This window comes from Globicephala melas, chromosome 2 (assembly GCF_963455315.2).
Source record: "Globicephala melas chromosome 2, mGloMel1.2, whole genome shotgun sequence".
Taxonomy (NCBI): Eukaryota; Metazoa; Chordata; class Mammalia; order Artiodactyla; family Delphinidae; genus Globicephala; species Globicephala melas.
Genome location: NC_083315.2, coordinates 166,269,998 through 166,289,692, shown reverse-complemented (window position 1 = coordinate 166,289,692; position 19,695 = coordinate 166,269,998). Strand labels below are relative to the sequence as shown.

At 54.2% G+C, this 19,695-nt stretch overlaps 1 protein-coding gene across 4 annotated transcripts in view; it reads left to right on the top strand.

Moving 5' to 3' along the window:
- ITPK1 (inositol-tetrakisphosphate 1-kinase) overlaps positions 1 to 19,695 on the top strand; it is a 162,595-nt gene that overhangs the window by 38,525 nt on the left and 104,375 nt on the right. For 3 of the 4 annotated variants that reach the window (XM_060295212.1, XM_030883509.2, XM_060295211.1), the window contains exon 3: positions 1,567 to 1,591. In XM_060295212.1, the coding sequence (XP_060151195.1) occupies positions 1,567 to 1,591 (25 nt within the window). Of the gene's footprint in view, positions 1 to 1,566; positions 1,592 to 1,725; positions 1,804 to 19,695 lie in introns of all 4 variants that reach the window. The other variant, XM_060295213.2, reaches the window with a different exon arrangement.

Sequence of the window (19,695 nt, the reverse complement as noted above, 5' to 3'; positions counted from 1 at the left end):
CACTGTGGTTTTCAGATGGGGTTCCCGGGGCCCGGGGTCCTGGGAGATGTTGGGTGTGGAGGGACGGGCAGCCGGGCACGTCCTGCAGTGTGACCTGGTCACCTGCTGTGTCCTGCTGTCTTACGTGGTGGCCTCCTTGTGAGTTCCACTCTGTGCCCCGGTGCTCGGAAGGTGCTGGGAAATGCCTGTTGGGAGGGTTGGCGGGTGTCACCCCTGCTGTGCCGTGTGAGGTGCCACGCCGGTTCACCGTGGCCTGGAGGTTCCTCTGGGGCTTTGTGTCGTCTCCTCCCTTAGGCTGTGAGGCTCTCGGGGGCCCAAACCGTGGCTGTTGCATCTGTATTGTCCCCCAAGGGCCAGGCCAGGCACAGGAACCGAGCTGCGGCTCCTGTGTCTATGTTCAGGGGCGTCTGGATGCCAGGCGGGCGCACAGAGAACTTGCCTCAGACCCTGCTCCAAGGAGGGGGTGAGGGCGAGAGAGCCCCAGGCCTTGACCTCGCCTGATCACAGCCTCCTCTGAGTGTCTGTGGGGGCTCAGCCTCTGTTCTCAGGAAAGCGCACACGGCCCGGGCTGTTGGCGTGCTGTCTGCGGTCCACACGCGCTCCGCCCCCAGGGGACAGCCGGTCGGCGCTCCGGAACCATGGGCTGGGAAGCGGTGCCCCGAGTTGACCCGGCATGTGCGGGCCGGGAGAGGACACCGTGAGTCTGGGAAGGCTTCCTGGGAGGGCGTCTGTCAGAGCTGAATCCTGAAGGCTGGGATGGAGGGTGGAGACCGAGGCTTGGAGATGCCACGCAGCCCTGTGTGTCCTGAACCGCTTGCAGTAAGGGCTGTGGGTGGGGGAGTTGGCAGGGAGCCTTTGTGTGCTCCTCTGGAGACACGGACCCCAACCCAGGCTCCACGGGGTGGGGTGAGTGAGGGCACGCGTGTGGGAGCACGGCGGCCTTGGGATTGTGCGGGGAGATACGGGGAAGCGAAGTCCAGGCCTGGAAGGATATTGGCGAGGACCGTGGTGGTTGAACCAGGCTCAGAGGGCGGGCAGGATGTCAGTGGGGCAGAGATGACCAGCAATGGACAAGCAGCCGGGCAGGACTGAAGGGCCTGGGGCCTCTTGCACGTGGGAATGTGGATGGGCTGCGGTGGGATGGGCTGAGGCCGGCCTGAGGGACTGGGCCAAGGTGTCCGACCTGACCTGACCCGGGAGGGAGTGGGGTTGGGGGGTTGGGTTAAGGCCATCGGTGGTGGGAGGGTCTTGGGGTGGTCCAGGTTGGAGCTGTGCCCCCGAAGCCTTGGCCCCGGGATTGGTGTGCGGGACGGCTGGCCGTGAGTGGCCTCTAGCCGGCTTCCTCTGGGCACCCAGCCCTCTCTTTCAGCCGCAAGGTGGCTTTGAGGGCTGGCTAGGAGTTCATAAGCCTCCCCCTTGAAAACAAGGCCATTCTGGGGACCATGGCCTGAGCGGTGCAGCTGCAGTCTCCTCGCTGCTCTGCCTCCAGCTGGCCCTAGTGAAGTTTCTGGAAGGATGCTTCCTGCCTGCTGGAGTAACCTGTGTTTTCTTTGTTTTTCTCCACAGGAAGCGAGGGATAGAAGTCGTGCAGGTGAGTACAGACCACACCCTCGCCGTTGTTCATCTGGGGGGGCCTTCAGCCCTCACTGTTCCCCCCTCCCTGAAGAGTCTGGGCGCTTGGCCTCTCCTTACGTGCTCTCCTTTTTAACTTCTCTCCCCGTGCAGTGGACGTGATTGCCGCCCCGGCGGGACCGAGCTGGAGCTGGCGGTGTGTCGGGGTTGAGGAACTGCTCTGCTTTGCTGGTGCGGGAGTTGTGGCGCCCTTGGTGGGGGCGGGGATGGGCCGGGTGAGGGGCGTAGCCACCCAGCCACTCGCCTGTCCTCAGGCTCCGCTGCGGGAGCTCCAGCCCCCAGGGGCTCTGCTTCGGCTGTTAGAGCTCTGGGGACAGGCCTTCTCCTACCCTGGACCATTCTTGTATTATGGCTGACGTGGTATCGTCTTCTCCACCGATGCTCCTCCCCCTGCCCCAGGGTTCGTCCCCCTCCCCCTTGTCACCCCTTTTCTGCTCTCAGTGGCCATATCTGATCCTCCCGATGTACCCCTGGCCCCTGGAGTGTGGACTGAGTCAGTGGGGGCTCCTGACCCCTGTGTTGCCTCACCCTGGGTTGGACTTGGGTCAGGAGCTCACTGGGGAAGGGAGGATGTTGGAGAGACTCTCCTGGGGGGGTGGGGTGGGGTGGGGCAGGGTGGGGCTTGCCCTGTGGGCCCCAAATAGATGACAAGCTCGGACCGCATTGGACCGCAGCAGTAATGCCGGGAGGTTGGACCTGCCTGAGAGTGGGGAGGCGGGGGGGGGGGGGGGGGGGGGGGGGGGTTGGGTGTGTCACGCCAGGGAATCCCTCTGGCCAGCTGCATTTGTCCTGGCAATGACAACTCATGGGGGATGGGAAGGGGGCCGCTGCTCTCTGTGTCAACGTGACGATTCCCTCAGCTCTTGGTCAGGGGCAGGCTGTGACATTTGCCCCAGAGGTTTTGCCTGCTCCCCAGCAGGTAGCGGTGGGTCTTGGTGAGACCCGAGGGTGGCCTGGTTGTGCTTGCTGTCGCCCTCTCTGTCCCTGTCCAGGATGAGTCTGCCTGTCTGTGCAGCTCGGCGGGCGGCCCTTCTTCCAGCTGTAGCTGCAGAGAGGGTAACCCAGGCCGGGGCTACCTCAGGGCCGATGGGGAGCCTGGCCCTCTGATACAGTATCTGCAGTAGGTTTTCATAACGCCTGCTGAGAAGCTCTCGGAGCCCTCCGTGTTAACTCCGGCCCCAGTCCCCCTCCCCACACCTAGTAGGTTCTGTGGGTGTTGGTCTCAAGCTGCTCTGTTCCTGGGACCACGTGGCCCTGGCTGGTGGGGTGAGGCTGGGGGCCTCTGTCTGGCTGCCAGAGTGGCCGGCTGCTGAGTTCTTCCTCCTGGCCTCGCTCTTCATAGCTTGTGGGTTGAACTTGTCACCCCAAGGCTGAGGTTTGTTTTGGGAGAGGAGGTAGTTTCTAGAAGCCTCTGAGCAGCTGTGTAGTTTTCATCCTGCCTCATCTTGGCTCTGCAGTTTCATGATCTGCACTGAGCTTTTCTGTGGACCTCAGTTTCTCCATCCATCAAAAGGGGGAGGTCTGAAGCCTACTAAAAAGTATGCTTTCAGCGTCATTTCTGATTGATTAGTAGTGGGTGCCTGGAGGATTCTAAAATCCGTGAATGGCTGAGGACAGGGATCGATTGGTAATGCCTGCTAGGGGTCCAACAGTGGGCAGAGGAGGTGCGGTTGTATTTGTGTCATTCTGGAGCTTAGGTGTTTCCTGCTCCAGGATGCTTTGGCTTAGTTTTGTCTCTCAGTCCTTTTTGACGGTTACCTTGGAAGCCCCCAGATCCTTTGTAGATGCTCCTATACCCACCACCAAGGCCTAGACCCATAGTTGGAGCGATCGTTGGAGGTTACCTGTGTGAAGGGCCAAGTGCTTCCCTGAGGTTAGCTACAGCCTCCCATCAGGGTCCATGAGGAAATTTCTGTTGGGAGCTGTTTTTAGAGGAAATGAATTCGCATGCTCACGAACAACCACTGCTTAAAAGGTGAAGAGATACGCTCTACCTCCAATACCTGATTTCTGTTCACACCAGATCCTGGACTATAGCACAGTGGGATGCCACCCCTCCCACGGGAGGGGAGAGGAGGGGGGATGGGGGAGGGTACCTTGGAGCTTCAGGATGTCAGGGACAACCGAGGGGTCAGTGTGTTCTCTTTACATGGCTTCCTGGGAAGATGAAAACCTTTAATCCACTTTGTGGGTGGAATGAGAAACCGAAGCCATTGTTTTAGAATCTACCAGGCAGAAGAAGAGTTATGAAATCCTTTTTGATGGGTCTACTGTTCATTTTGGTGATGCCTTGAGGGAGGGAGGAAGTGGTGGCTGGGGACCAGCGTGAAGGCAGGCTGGAAGCTTTCCATGCCGACATCTAAAAATAAAACCCACCACGACACCTCTCTCTTCACCTCCTCCTAGCATCCCCGAGTGTTTGGAGAACTTGAAATTTCAAGACGTAGAGAAAAGGTTCTTTGCAAAAATTGGAAACCAAGCCACTTGGCTTTTTTTTTTCAAAATCAGCCGAGCCTCTGTGCACCAGACCCCAGGCTGGTGGGCCACTGGCTGCTGGAGATGGGCGTTTGCCAGTCACTGGGTGGCAGTGACTGAAGAGGGTGAGAGTAAGCATACCACCAGCCTCCACCCAGCATTTCCTGTGTCAGGTGCTCTGAAGGCCATTGTCCCATTTTGTGCAGCCACCTGGTAATGTGAGTGGTGTTTCACGTCCATTTTAGACATTAGGAAACAGGTTCAGAATGTTGTGACTTCCCTCAGGGAACTCAGCTGGGAAGCGGTCGAGTTGGATTTAAGTTCAGTTGGTTTGTCTGTAAAGCCCATGGTTTTTCTGATAACTGGGTCTCCCCTGCCTGTTAATAGATGGCTCGGTTTACTCCTTGCTTCCATACCTGTTACTACCTGGGCTTTGGCTACTATTTAAAAAAAGCATGCTGGCACCTAGGGACAGGAACCAAGACTGTAAAATGATGGTAAGACCTGCAGTGTTTGTCTTGGTCACGAGAGCTGTTCTTCCAGCTATTGAATGGCAGTAGTGACACTATGGGTGCTAACATCTATGGGGCACTACTGTATACCAGGCAATGATGCCATTTAATGGAAGGAAGCATTTGTGTGTAACCTCTCCAAGGAGGGGGTGGGAGCACATTTAAGAAAGTCACTCTTGCAGATCTTCAGCCAACTCATGTGTTAGTTCCCACAGCTGATCTGCTTGGGAAGGAGCTTGTAAACTCTCCCGTCGGCCCTCCATCCGTCTCTACAGAGGCAGTGCACGTAGTGGGGGCGGGAGCCAGATGGCCTGGGTTCATGTTTCTGACCGTCTGACCTCGGGCCAGTTTCCTAACCCCCAGGTACCTCAGGCTCCCTGTCTGTAAAATGGGGATAGTAGTGGTGCCTGTCCCCTGGGATTGCTGTGAGGACAAATTGCATTAATTTGGGTAAAGCAGTTGGCACCGCTCCTGGCATACTGGAAGCTGGTTGTCTACAGGAGAAGCACACACTCTCATTACCCACAGGCAGATCTGCACGTGATGTGTGACCCCGGGGCATACATCCTTCTTGGGCAGCATGTGACTGGTTGTTAGGATCCTGGGCAGGTGAGGTAGGTCCAGTTCTTTGCTTGCAACAGAATTGAAAGAGGGCCTGATTGAGTTGTCAGATGATAGAACATTAAAAATGAGTTTTGATAATAAATTACTGTAATTCTTGCCATATAATTCTAAAGGAATTCAGAGAATTTGCTATGGTAAATCTCTTTCCTTTCCATTTTTTAAATTTATTTGAATAGGTGGTTTCAGCACTATAAAAATTGAAAAATGGAGATAGAATTGATAATAAACACTGCTTTATTCTAGCAGTCGGTAATAGTCATCTCTGGATATGTGAAATAATTTAAAAAAAATTACCATTCATCTCTTCTGAGATGTATTTCTAATAAGGTTTAATTTTTATGATTCTTACTTGTACAAATTTATATCTCTGTGATATTGATCAGTTATGTACTAATAGTAATAATAATTCAATCCAGAAGAAAACTTTTGACACTTAGAGCTTTATGGTCACATGAAATTAAAAAATTAAGACATTTATACTCTTTTTTTTTTTGGCCTCATACTACAATAGACTAATCAATGAAAGGCCTTCAAACATGAAATACACTGATAGTGGAAACACCTCTGAGGGATGTGGATTGGAAATTGGGGTTTGAGGAGGCGGAAGGAGCCTTGCTATCTTTCCACGTGTTTAAGAAGCGCCCGATTCTGTAATTTTAAGATGGATGATGGTGGATCTCAAATCGCTATGGTATTTAGATTCCACTATATCCATTTAAAAGAGAAACAGTAACAGTTTTATTCTGAAATGTTAATATTTACAATATGTTGGAAATTACATCCTCTACAAGTATTTAAACTTACGATGAGAAATTTTAGATGTCAACTTGAAAATGTGCAAATTGATATATAGTTTTAAACATTTATTTTGGGAGGTTTGGTTTGAAGGCCACTGCTTTAGAGCGTTACCCCGTTTGCTTCCCAGAACCAGGCTCTGAGGCAGACACCGCCTCGGAGCGGGGGACGGCAGGTCGGCTCTCAGGCCATCAGAGGCCCCGCTGGGACTGGGCCACTTGGCCTCTGGGGCCTGTGTGTCTGAGACTCAGAAAGGCTTTGGCGGTGGGCTTGTCTGCGGGCCAGCTGACCTCTCCTAACGTGGGCCTGTTGGGCCAAGTGATGCTTGATAATAATAAACACCTGCCGTTACCTGCTCAGGTAGCGTGAGAAGGCCCAGGTAAGCCCGAGTCCAGCAGGGCTGGGAGGAATGGAAGTCCTGCTCTGTGATCAGCATTGGGACTTGACTAGAGCACAGGGGGAGAGTGGGACAAGATGCCCTCCACCCCTGTGTCCTCAGGGGCTACCTGTCATGACAGTGACGGTCCTAGGTACCTGTTTGCCTCAGTTGTCTCTTCTGTACTGTTGGATGCACAGGGCCCCTTGACTCCTCCATTTCAGGCGTTAACAATTGGCCTTGCTGAGCCAATGAGGTGAGGGCCCCTCATCACCGGCAGGTACCGATTGGGAAGACTGGGCCCCCCCCCCTCGCAGCAGGATTCAGCAAACCTTCACTGGGTGCCTGCTGTGTACCAGGCTGCAGGCGCTGGGAACTCACGTGGGCCCAGGCCACATCCCTGCAGCTCTCTGAAGTCTGCAGTTGGCAGCCAGGGGCCAAAGTGGTGGGGATCATGGGCACAGGCACGGAGGAGGGTCCTTACCCCGCCTGGTAAGTCAGGAAGGTTTCCTTCCTGGAGGAGGGCAGGGTGAGCCTGGCTAGTGGCGATGAGCCTTGGCCACCTGACAGAGCCCGGCTGAGAGGTAGGTTCAAGCCCACAGCCCCGGTCAGGGCTGGACCTGCTCCCGAGGCCCTGCTGCTCCCAAAACAACTAGGTGCTAAAGGGACCAAGTGTTGAGCACGGCACAGCCGTCACGGCCCTTCCACCCAGTGAACCTTTGTTGGTAGAAAACATTCCTTGGCCACTTGGGTCATCTGTGGCCTGGGGCTCTGCTGAGGGCTGGGCAGGAGGCTTGCATCAGCCTTGCAGGGCGCCTTCCCCTGGGAGCATTTTCCACTCTGACCTGATCTGTGGGGAAGGCTTGGGACGGAAGCCTGTGGGTTCTCCATCCCTGGACCCCATGGCCCCTGTCTAGGACAACCCTGAATTCAGTGGAAGAAGATCCGGAGAGAACAACATGCCTACTGCCCTGCCCGCCTCCAGCCTTGGCATCCTCAGGAACGTGTACATCGCATCCCACCCCCTGCCCGCCAGGTTCCCAGGGCTGTCTTTCACCAGTTCTCTTCAAAGCGCCAGGGGAGAGGGAGATGACTGTTAGCCCGAGAGGGGTTGGAGTCTTAGTTTAAAATGCAAATAAGCAAGCTGTAAGTGTGAGAAGTACAGCTGCTGGTTCGAGATTCATTGTCCTCCTTACAAATTCCTTGAGAATTCAGACATTACGAAACCCCAGTCTCTGGAGCAGCCACTGTTTCTCAAGCCGGTGAGGAAGTAAATACATTTCCCCAGCTTGCAAAAGAGTGAAGGGTGGGCTGCAGGCTTTTCCTGGGGGTTCCTGCAGAGTTGTCGCCTGCTTGAGATGTTGGAGTTCTTTGTGTGTTGTCTCTCCCTTTCTGCACAAAGCATTCAGGGCAGGAGGTTGGGTGGCAGAGGATAAAGCAGAAGAGGAAAGACTAAGAAAGAGAGACAGACAGACAGACGCCGAGAGCAGGCCACGTGCCCAGGGCTGATAGAGGACTGGATGCTGGGCACCTGGAGTTGGAGGGGTGCAGTGACAGGGGCCCCGAGCCCGCGGGCAAGCCTGGAGGGTGGGGGGGCTTGTCTGTGCCTCTGTGGGCCCTGCGAGGACACAGGGGCAGCAGGCATGAAAGTGGGGAGTGGGCAGGTGGGGGAGAAGGCCTTACGGGGACGTTGATGCTTCTCGATACAGGATAAACGAGGCGTACGTGTGGGTGGGGAGGTGAGGTATGTGAATGTCATTTCGGGCAGGGAGCACAGCCTGTACGAGGACCCAGGGGCTGGGAAAGGGGGTCTTTTGACTGTCAGTGGAATGGTTTGGAAGTGCCGAGGCCTCGGCCGTGAGGGAGTCCGGAAGCAGCCAGGTCAAGAGGGAGGCGGGGCCAGCCCACAGGAGGGCCGGGTGAGCTGACTGCGGGATGCTGGGGGCATCAAAGGGCTTCTCATCAAAGGACTTCTCGGTGGGAGAGGTGTGCGTGCCAGTTAGAGGTGATGGGGGAGGGTCCCACTGGGAGGGCACATGGTGGGGGATTAGACAAGCCAGACTGGAGGGTGAAGAGCTGGGTCTTCTGGTTGGAGGCTGGGGCTGGAGCCTAACGGGGACCCTGGGTCTGGCTGGCATGGACGCAGTAGTGGATGGCAGGGGACACAGAGGGCGGGGTGTGGTACCTGGGTTGCGGGGGGCGACAGAAAGTGCGGAGTCAGTCCTCAGACTGGGGGGCTTAGGAGCAGCAGCGGGGAGCGAACGCTGGTCAGACAGGTGTGTTGAAGGCGGGCAGCTAAGTTCAGTAGCGGCTTCCTTACTGAGAGCCGGAAGGAGAGTCACATGGCTGAGTGAGTGGTACGCCTTCCTCCAAGGATTATAGGTGCTGGATTCTCCATTCACCTTTAAAAAATGTATGTTATTTAGTTAATATTTTCACAATTCAAAATTGTTTTAATAAGTACGTTGTTCAAGGTGTCAAATGATTAATCCCCAGCTGGGTTCCCTCTGCCACCCAGTCTGTCTCCAGGGTGCCAGCTGGCTGACCTTGGTGCCTCCTGGATTTTATTTCCAGGTAGTTGGGGCCCAGGTAGGGCTGGACACCTCTGAACATTCTTCCTTCCATCTGCTCCCTCTGCTGGGTGCGCTGGAGCCCAGTGTAAGGGGCTTGGGGAATATCGGTTGCCTTGGTGTTTCTTGGGCCCCTGACATCCTTGCAGCTGGAACAGCCCAGGGCAGCCGCCACTTCCTTATGGGCAGGGGCTTTCTGAAGGCCACCTGAGTATGACCCTGATGCTGACCTCTGGCAGCAGACCCCAGCACCTCCAGGGAGGGTGGCCATGGGACTGGGAAGTTGGCTCTGCACAGAATGTTTCCATGTGGCCGTTTGGAACCATAATTGGGATATAGATTGTTCTTGGCTGGGTTCAGCCTCCACGTGGATTCCAGAGGTCTGGGTTTGAGTTTCCGTTAGTCTGTTTTCTGTCTGTGTGTGATCTCACTTTCCTCATCATTAAATTGGGATGACACTTAGCACGCAGGACCTAAGACGCCTAATAGAAGTGCAAGGATTGTGGGCTTATTCTCCCTGATCCTTTGTTATGAACGGTGTGGTTTATATGTGTGTAGGGCGGGGGATACAGCTGCAGGTGAAACTGTGCTGCTTAGAAAAATATGTTGAGCAAAGAATGTGATCTTTCTGTCCCCCCTGCCAAAGTAACACTTTTCGGTTTCTAACTGTTGTGGATTTTAACTTAATTCCTTTTTAAAAGATAGATTTCATTTTTAAAAAATTGAAACACAGATATTTGTATCATTTTCAAAACTTTGAAAGTTGTTTTTATTCTTATTTACTTAACTTATATTTAATGGAGTTAGTCACATTTATCTGTAAGCATGATCATCAAAGTATTTTTATAATAACGATACATGGGGCCGGGGAAGTGTTATATGTTGGGGAGCGTACCAGCTGTTCATAGTAGCTGTTCATAAGGGATCATGTTTTGGAGGGCAGCGTGGGAAAATGACGATGTAAGTGCTGTCGACGTCGACTGAATGGTTTCAGTTCTGCCAGTTTTATTTTTATTCTGGAGCTTTTTAGACTTGCTGTTACAAATAGCAACGCTCTCCGGCGTCAGTGCAGTCCTGCGTGGCTTCAGAGGGCTGTGAACCTCAGTTCTGGGGTGTTCCTTCCTGGCCTTTGACTCGCTGAGTCAACTTGAGTAAGTCCTTAAACAGAAAGCTCTCCGGCCAGGGAAGCTGGAATCCGGGTGCCTGGGTGGGCTCTGCGGGAGCCAGGCACCCACTCCCAGCCCACCCCCACCCCGGCTGCAACACTGGTCCACACCGAGTCAGGGTTCCATCTCCTTGTCCCTCGGCCGTTGGTGGGCCTTCCGATTTCACTGGCCACCTCGGGGGATACAACAAGTAAGCACGTGAAAGCAAAAGGAAGAAGGAGCGTGGCGAAATAAGAAGGGCTTAAAAGGGACAGGAAGAGCCAGCAGCAGAGGTTCTGCTTTGGAAGTAGTCACCTGTTTTGAGGTCGTTGTGGGGTGAAGTTGTCTAGAGTGTTACTCAAAGTGTGGTGCGCCAGCCTTTGCCTGGGAGCGGCTTAGAGGGCCAGCCCAGAGCTGCCGAATCCACGTCCCCAGGTGAGCCGGCAGCACGTTTCCAGTTGCAGAAGCTCCATTGCAAATAGCTGGTGCCCATTTGAGTTGGGGAGGGTGTGCCTCCTGGGGTTGAGACTCTGTGTGAAATGGTGAATTGACTTGAGGACCCCGGGTGCACAGCTGGCACTGGGAAAGCAGGAGTGGAGACGGGCGTTGCCATCTGCTGTTTCGCGGATCACGAAACGTCCTTAAATCTTTCGGTGGCTAAGAAGCTGGCATCTCCCTCTCCAGCCCCCTCCCCGCTCTCATGTTTCTATTTGTGCTGTTAGACCTGTTCAGATGTCACCTTGCCGGTGACAACTTCCCTGCTCCCCCAGCAGACCCCCTCGCCCCAAACTGGAGCTGCCTGTGGACTCGTGCTCCTGGACCAGAACCCTCCTCTTCTTTTTTTCATGGTATATCTCATTGTATTTATTTATTTATTTGGGTATAGTTTCTTTACAATGTTGTGTTAGTTTCTGCTGTACGACGAAGTGAATCAGCTATATGTATGTATATATCCCCTCCCTCTTGAACCTAGCCCCCCCACCCCCAGCCCATCCCCCCCATCTAGGTCATCACAGAGCACCGAGCTGAGCTCCCTACGCTATATAGCAGGTTCCCACTAGCTATCTATTTCACACATGGTAGTGTATATATGTCAATCCCAATCTCCCAATTCATCCCACCCCCCTTCCCCGCCGTGTCCACACGTCCGTTCTCTACGTCTGTGTCTCTATTCCTGCCCTGCAAAGAGGCTCATCTGTACCATTTTTCTAGACTCCACGTATATGCATTAATACACGATATTTGTTTTTCTCTTTCTGACTTACTTCATTCTGTATGACAGACCCTAGGTCCATCCACCTCACTACAAATAACTCAATTTCGTTCCTTTTTATGGCTGAGTAATATTCCATTGTATATATGTGCCACATCTTCTTTATCCATTCGTCTGCCGATGGACATTTAGGTTGCTTCCATGTCCTGGCTATTGTAAATAATGCTGCGGTGAACCCTCCTGTCTCTGAGGAGGGCAGCCCCTGGCCCTGTGTGTGCTCTGTGTTTGCTGGGTGAGTGAATGAAGGACTGAGCCGAGAACTTTCTATTATGGAAGACTCACGTGACATAGCAGATTAGGGAGGGCAGTATAGGGCACCCTGTGTGCCCATCGCTCAGCTTGCTGTCCGTGACCACCTGGCCAGTATCACTTCCTGGAGACCTCGTTCCCCACTGGACAGTTTGAGACCAGTCTTACCATTCTGTCAGTTCATCCATGAATGTGTCACTGCATGTCTCTGTAAGGTAAGGACTAGCCCTTGTTCTGAACCCTCTCAGTGGGCCATTCAGAGGTGGGTTGGGGTGCTGCCAGGTGATGGGCCCAGCTTCTGGGTCCGGCCCCTGTGCTGTAGCAGTTCCCGGCCCCTGGGAGGCAAATGAGAGGCAGCGCTGGGGCAGGTCCTTGGGGCCCTGCTGTCTTCCTGCTGACTTCAGGGCCACTGGTGGCTGTTAGAAACCCGGGATGTGCGTGAATTGCTTGGGTTCATATTGGTCCCTCCCTAGGGTGGTCGTTATAACGGTGTTGGGGAGATGATCAAAGCAATGTGGACACAGCCTTACTGTGTTCTGGGAACTTCTCTAAGCGCTTACGTACGTTAACTAATCCCCGCAACAATCCAGAGAAGGACTATTATTTAGTGCAATTATTAGCTCTATTTGATGGATAAACTTTTTGTTTGTTTGGTTTTTGTTTTTGGCTGTGCCGCGTGGCTTGCGGGATCTTAGTTCCCTGACCAGGGATTGAACCTGGGCCCTCGGCAGTGAGAGCGCTGAGTCCTAACCACTGGACCGCCAGGGAGGTCCCGGTGGATAAACTTTTATTATCCCTGCTTTACGGATGAGGAAACTGAGTCAGAGAGAGCTTGGCCCAGCCTCTGAGCTGGTGCGAGGCAGAGCCGAGCCCAGCATGCAGGCTCTGGTCCATCTCATAACCTCTGCAGCCCACTGCTGCTTGTGCCTCATCTCTGAAGCCAGCGCTTCCTTGCAGTTCCTTTGCCCGGGTGTCTTGACCTCTCTCCTGGACTGGTCCATCTGCTGCCCAAGTGCTCTTTCCCAGACAAGCTCCATCTTGTCACAGCGTGGCTGCAGGGCCCAGCCTACAGGGTGAAGAGCCTTCCTTGGAGGGATCCACAAAGCCTTTAGCCGTTGGTTCTCACTCTGGGGAGCCCAGCCCGGGCCACGCCCTCACATGCACCCCAGAGCACCCTCTGCAGAGCCTCAGCCTGCTCCTCCGTGTATCCTGTCCCGGCAGCCCGCCGCGGCCTTCCTCCTGTTCCATCTGGTGGACACTCATTCATCTGTGTGGCCAAGCTCACTGCCACTAGCTCCTCAAAGCCTTCCTGGGTACCCCAGGACCAGAGAGCCTCTCCCTCATCTGGGCCCCTCCCCCCTGTGCCCCCAACCTCCTAGGCACAGAAGCGCCCATTCCATGGCATAATCACATATTCTGGCAGCTTCTCCTCTTCTCTGGAAGCTCCTTAAGGCTGTGGACCATGTCTTCTTCTGGGGTCTGTGCCAGCCGGGCGTGCCTTCTGGTTTATAGGCACATCTTACCTCTGAATCTTTGGAAATCAGTGGAAAATAATTAAATATTGTAGAAATATATGCATTAGAAAAGTTCCCTATCATTTTATTCTCCAGAAATAACCACTGCTAAGTTTTCCTCTTTTTTTTTTTTTTTTTTTGCGGTTCGCGGGCCTCTCACTGCCGTGGCCTCTCCCGCTGCGGAGCACAGGCTCTGGACGCGCAGGCTCAGCGGCCATGGCTCACGGGCCCAGCCGCTCCGCGGCATGTGGGATCTTCCCGGACCGGGGCACGAACCCGCGTCCCCTGCATCGGCAGGCGGACTCTCAACCACTGCGCCTCCAGGGAAGCCCATCTCTTTTGGTTTTCTAACACCTATTTAAAAATCTTTTAGTACTTTCAAAACTGGTATGTGAAGATCTAATGAGCCTTTGAGTGGAGGAAGTAGAGGAATAACATATTTGTATATTGTGGAGGGTTCTTAACCTGTGCTTAATGGTGTGTGAAGGCTGAGGCCGGGTGAGGGGTCTTGGAATTTCTTTTTTTTTTTTTCCCCAGCACTAGGATGATACGTCACGTAGCACCACTTTGGAAGGTCAGAAAATATACGTAAACCGGAGAATTTCCCTTGTGCTTATGAAGTGCTAACTTGTTAGTTTGTCATTTTAGCTATTTCCAGAAAGAGAAAACTGTGTTACTTTCGTAGTCTAGGGATATTCCTGCCTTTTAGTGTTCTGCTCTAAACTCTACTGTTTACACTCTTATCTCTTTCCCTGAAGGCAAGGTTAGTAAGATAGGATTAAGTCGAGGCTGAGGAACAGAGGAGGATTAATATTACCTGTCAGGCCCGCTGCTGTGAGGGTACAGCAGGGTAGTTCTGAGCTTCTTGGTAGCCAAAGCGTGCAGGGAAATGAGATTAGCTGCCATGGAGGAGAAGAACTCTTAAGTTCCCAGGAGGGGGAGTAAAAACTATGGAGAAGATTGAACGTTCCTTCCTCAAATATTGAAGAACCTCGTCAGTGTCACAAATAGGAAATTATTCTCTTGACCTGGACAAAAAGGGAGAATTCCAAGAGAAGCAGAAGTATGGTGGCCTGAGTACATCCTCCATGAGTCTGTGGTGCAGGGACATTGTCCTTCTGGCGGGGGGAGGGGGAGCTCTCCTGGGCCACCCCCACCCCCAGCCCCTCTGCCTGGCCAGCTCTCGTCCGCCTGCAGCCTCACTCTGGAGCCATCGGGATTTGCATTCATCTGCCAGCAGCGGATTGGAAATAATGGTGGCTTAAAAGAAATACCATGTTTATTTCTCTCCGTGTGAAAGAAGCTGGACGCAGGAACTTAGAGCTGGTGTGTGTGCTCCGTAAAGCTGCACAGAACCCTTTTCTCTCTGTGCCACGCCATCCTCCGCTCTGGCTTCTAGGCTCCAGATCACCTCCTTGCCGAAGACAGCTGCTGGGGCTTCAGCCATCGTGTTGAGATTCCAGGCCGTAGGAAAGTGGTCAGGGAGTAGGGCACCCTGCCTCGCACCTGAGTCTGTTCTCCCTAGGTGGCCTCCCCAGAAGTCCCACGTTACACTGCTGCCTATCTTGCCTTGGTCACGAGTGTTCTAATAGGCACTCGATCCTGGCGGCCAGCAGGCTAGAAGTGCGGTCTTTTTGCTGGGCATGCTGTCACCTCACATGAACTTGGAGAAGAGAGTGGGCATGGGTGTTGGGCTGCAGCTAACTCTGCCAGCACACTCGGGCTCTGGACTTATAACTGGACAAGTTACCCCCAAAGAGCCGTTGACAAAAAGGCAATAATACTGGAACCGGCCTTGCAGAGTTGTCATGAGATTGAGCCAGTGCAGGGAAGGAACAGCGCAGAGCCTGGTACATAGCCGTCCTCAGAAGCAGCTGTTTGTTATTATTTACTGGAGCCATTATCCTCGTCGTCCTTGCGGCGCATGGAAATTCATATGAATCTAAAGTGTTGTGCAGGTGAACGATTGGGTTGGTAGCTGAGCCACAGTGAAAGGATCTTTCTTGTTTCATTTATTATCACAAGTAAAGAAAAAGAAAAGAAGCCAGAAATGTCTACAGTGTCAGTTACACCTGTCTGGTTTGCTAAGAGCAGGGCTGACAGGGACGATGCTCCTGCTGTGGTCCCATGGGGTCCCCACTCGGGGGTGCCCTCCTGGACGTGGCAGCCCGAGGCCTCTCCTAGACTGGGACGTGGGCAGCCTGGTTTGTGGTGCCCTCTGGGATTGGAGCCGAGTTTGCCCTGGCTGGGGGAGGCTGATTTACCTCCTGTTCCGAGATCTCCCTGTGCCCAGCCAAGGCATCACCTCTGAGGGTTGCTGACCCCTGACCCTGGCTACATAAGCCCTCCTCCCCAACCTGGCATGCTAGCTTCCCCTTGGCTGGGGGAAGCCCCAGGAGGCATGTGCACAGCTGCGATTTCATGGCTTTTCCAAAAGTTTGTGAACCCAGAGCTGCAGCTTGGCTCCCCTTCAGCCATCCCCCCCTTGAGAACCCCCCGGGAACCCCGCAGTCTCCACCTCGCCTTTCTCCCAGGTTCTCTGACGTTCTGTATGGGTGACAGGCAGGGGCAGACCTGTCAAGGACCCAGTCGGCCTGGCTGCCTTGTCCCCCTTCCCCGCAGGCCGGTTTTCCAGACGGACCAGCAGTCTGAGTCTTTCTCTTTTTGAACATCCTGCCGTGCCCTCAGAGCATACCCTATAAGGAGATCCCGGCTCACGCTGTGTCCCAAGAACTTGGCGTGGAGCGGGGCTCACTCATCACTTCCACAGAAGCCACTTGGGAGGCGCTCAGAGGTCCGATGGGAATGGAGGGGCTTTCATCAGGTGTCCTGGGGGAACATTTAGGGCTCCCCGGTTCTCAAAAGAAAGTGACCAGCCTGGGCACCTGGGCAACGATCACCTAGTGATATTGCTTCAGAGCTCTGAAATGCCCACGTAATGATTCCACAGTGCTGTGATGTCTTTGGGCTGCGCTCCTGTGAACCAGCCAAGGTGGCAGCAGTGATAGTCTGGGCCTTGCCCACACTCCCGCTTTCCAGGTGAGAGCGCTGAGGTTCAGGCGGGTGGAGTGGCTTTGCCCTGTGCTGCCCAGAAGGTGAACAGCAGAGCTGGGATTGGGTTCCAGGCTGTGCAGCGGCAAAGCCAGTGCTTGCTCTGCTCCTTCCCACCTTCCCCTGGACCGAGAATTCGGTGACTGGCCCCTGGTCCAGCTTCTCCCCTTCGTAGCTGTGCAACCCTAGGCAAGTGGCAAAACCTCTCTGAGGCTCATCTACCAGACAGTGACAAGACCGATGAATGTGATGAGACCAGGGCAGGTGGGAAGGCCTTCCTAAAGGAGAGCCGTGAGTAGCCTGAGGTCAGGTTGGGGGCTGGTAAGGATCTTCCAGCAGCTCACTGGTTTTCTGGCTCCTGAGATCACTTGAAGGGTCTTCTGAAGCCCATCCCTTTGTCTGATGGGGCAGAAATTTGGCCTCGACTTGGAGTCTCTCCGATCCCTGGTGGGTGGGGCCCCTGGATCCCTGGGCAGGCAGGGTGTGGGTTTCCTGGCCTGGAGGCAGCCCTTGCCTCCCTCCCTTCTCCCTTCTGGGCAATATTTTTGCTGCAGGCCCTGCCACGTGGAAATACGTTATTTACAGTGTTTTGACAGGAGCATCAAAAGCCTGGATGAGAAAGGATGCCTTTGGGACTGAGCTAATGGCCTAGGAGTGTGGCCTGAGGGGAAGGGAGCCTGGCACAAGAGGAGGGGGAGATACACAGTGGAGGGCTGGGGGGACCCATTTATTGAACTTGATAAATGTGAGGCCCAGCCCTCCCCTGAGCGCAGTGCTTAATAAGAGTATGGACCGAGTGAATTTATTTATTTGGCTGCACCGGGTCCTAGTTGCGGCACGCGGGATCTTCACTGCGACATGCAGGCTCTTGGTCGCGGCCAAGAGATCCCTGAGCAGGGATCGCAGCCGGGCCCCCCTGCGCTGGGAGCGTGGAGTCTTAGCCTCTGGGCCGTCAGGGAAGTCCCACAGACTTGTTTTCTTAACGGCTGCATAATGTTCTCTCTGTCGGCAAAGTTACTGAACTCTGTGGTTCTGGTTTGTCACTTGTAAGTAGTGCTGTGATGAACATCTGGTTCTGATGTTGTTGGGGCAAGTTGGTGATTATTTCTGTGGGCTATATGAATAATAAATCATATTTGTTGTTTTCACAGTTTATGAAAAGTAGTATGTAGTCCTTGGGGGGGAAAAAGCCAAACATTATAGGGAATTGTAGAAAGGGACATTGGTTTTGGAGTTTGTCCTGCTGGACTTTGGGGTGCACCCAGGTTCTGTTTCTCTCTCAGGCGTCCTCTCTCCCCTCCTTCAGTTCTCACCCACGCCCCGGAGCCCCCCTCTCTGTCCTTCATGGCTGGAGGCTGTTGCCCATGTGTGTTCCCGACCTTGGGAAAGGGACGGAGAGTGTGGACACATGCTGAGGTGTTGGCCCCTGGGTGGGTGGTCTCCAGCACCGCCGGGCTACAGGCTGCTTCCCTGGGCCATCCACCATCTGCACCATGGTCTTCCCGCCCTCTCTGCGACCCCTCCTGCTTCCAGGTGCTTTGCTCTTCTTTGCACATACCCGCGGTTTGCTAGCCAAGCTGAAGTTCAGACCACTTCTGAGAGTGGAGCGCTCCCGTCTCCCTAACACCAACCCGCGCCCCCCCCCACCCCCACCAGCAGAGGCGGCGAGCATCTCCGTCAAGGGACCAGCCTTATCCTCACAAGTGCCGGTGGGCGAGTCATTTGCCTTCTGGTCCCAGCCTCCTCATGTGGAAGGGGATGTTCACGGCACCTGCCTCTGAGGTTGGGAAGATTCACTGAGCTAGAGTCAGGACATCTACTACAAGGCCTGGCACGGAAACCGCGTTCAGAAATCTGTGGCTGGTGCGGGTGTGTCAGGATCCACCCCTGTCCTTCGGCTGCCAGTTAGTTTTCAGGGAACTGAGGACTGGAAAGTTAGTTTTTGAAAAAGAGTATCAAACACCAGCTTGCATGTCAGGTTCCCTTCGGGGTGGGCAGTGCTTCTGGGGTGGAAAGGGCCCAGCCCAGACTTCGGAGGAGAATTTCTAGTGTGGATGTGGGTCACTGTCCTACGGAATCCTGACCACGTGACTTCGAACCAGTTCCTTGTCATTGCTGAGCCTGGGTCCCCATCTTTCTTGGACATTTAGACTTTTATCTTGGTAGTTCTGGGAGGTGGGAATCTATTTATCATTCTCCCTATTGTGCAGATGAGGAATCTGAGGCTCAGATATGTCACTTGCTTAAGGACATATCTAAGGCCACAGAGCTAGCAAGTACCAACCACTGGGGTCTTTGAACCAGAGAGACCTGACTCCCATAGGCCTGGGCTTTTGCTACTCTTACCATTCTCCCCGCCTGCCCCAGTGCTAACTGGACCTCCCTGGTTTCCCATAAAAACCTATTGTGCCCTTCGAGACTTTTCCGAGGATGCCACACACCCAGCCCTGTTGTCTTGCATGGGCCTTTGCAGCAGAGCAGAGTCACCCCCATTCCTGAGCTCTGTCCACTGTCCCTTCCCTCCCCACCCCCACTGATGCTCGCCTGTTCTAGCCTGTGACCCCTTGTTGGGAGAAGGCCCGCACCTGCCCGCCCTGCTTGGTGGTTCTGCACTCATCTCTCCCACCCAAGTTTGTTCCCGTTGTTCTAATCCTGTAATGTTCGGTGACCTGGAGAGTCTGACCAGGCGGCACCCGCGGGTGTTCCCAAGTTGTGTTCCCCGGGCTCATTGCCCTCGTGCAGCCGGGCCAGCTTTGGTTCCTTCTCTGTGGAACAGGCTGCTGGCAATGATGCAATCTCTGGGGTTCCATCTCACCCTCCCCTCCTGTGAATCTCTGACTCTTCAGAAAGCTGGGTAGAAAACCTCCCAGTCATTCTCTCCATCTGTGCCTCCTTATTTCTTAGCCTTTCATCTTGAAGACAGCCTGGTGAGGTTGCCACGCTTGCACTGCAGAGTTGGAGATCTGAGCCCTCCTGGGTGGCGCAGGAGTGTGAGTGAGAATGCGTTGATCCGTTTGAAACAGGCCCCTTTGATGGTCTTTAAATAGGGCAAATTTCTAGAGAATTCAGCCAGCTCCCCACATCAGACCCCACTCGGGTGCACTTGCTGTGGGTGTGGCACATGCACACGTGGCTGCCTCTGTGCGCACAGTGGTTTGGAGTCAGCTGACCGGGGTTTGCATCCTCTCTGACTTTGACCAGCCGTGTGACCTTGGGCAAGTCACTGTGCTTCAGGCTCATCATCGTAATGGTGTCAGTCAAACTCACCCCTCTGGGAGGACCAGATGGGCGACCGCAGGCGCAGGCGCTGTATAAACTGTAAAGCGCCCTATGAGGTGAGCAGACGTGCGGATGCCCTCTCCCCAGCAGCACCCAGCTTCAGAGGCTCAGGAAGCATTCCTGGCCAAGCCCAGTTTTCAGCCTCGCAATGTCACGCTCGAAAAATGCTCGCACGTGGTTTATTCAGCTTTAAGTGGGGG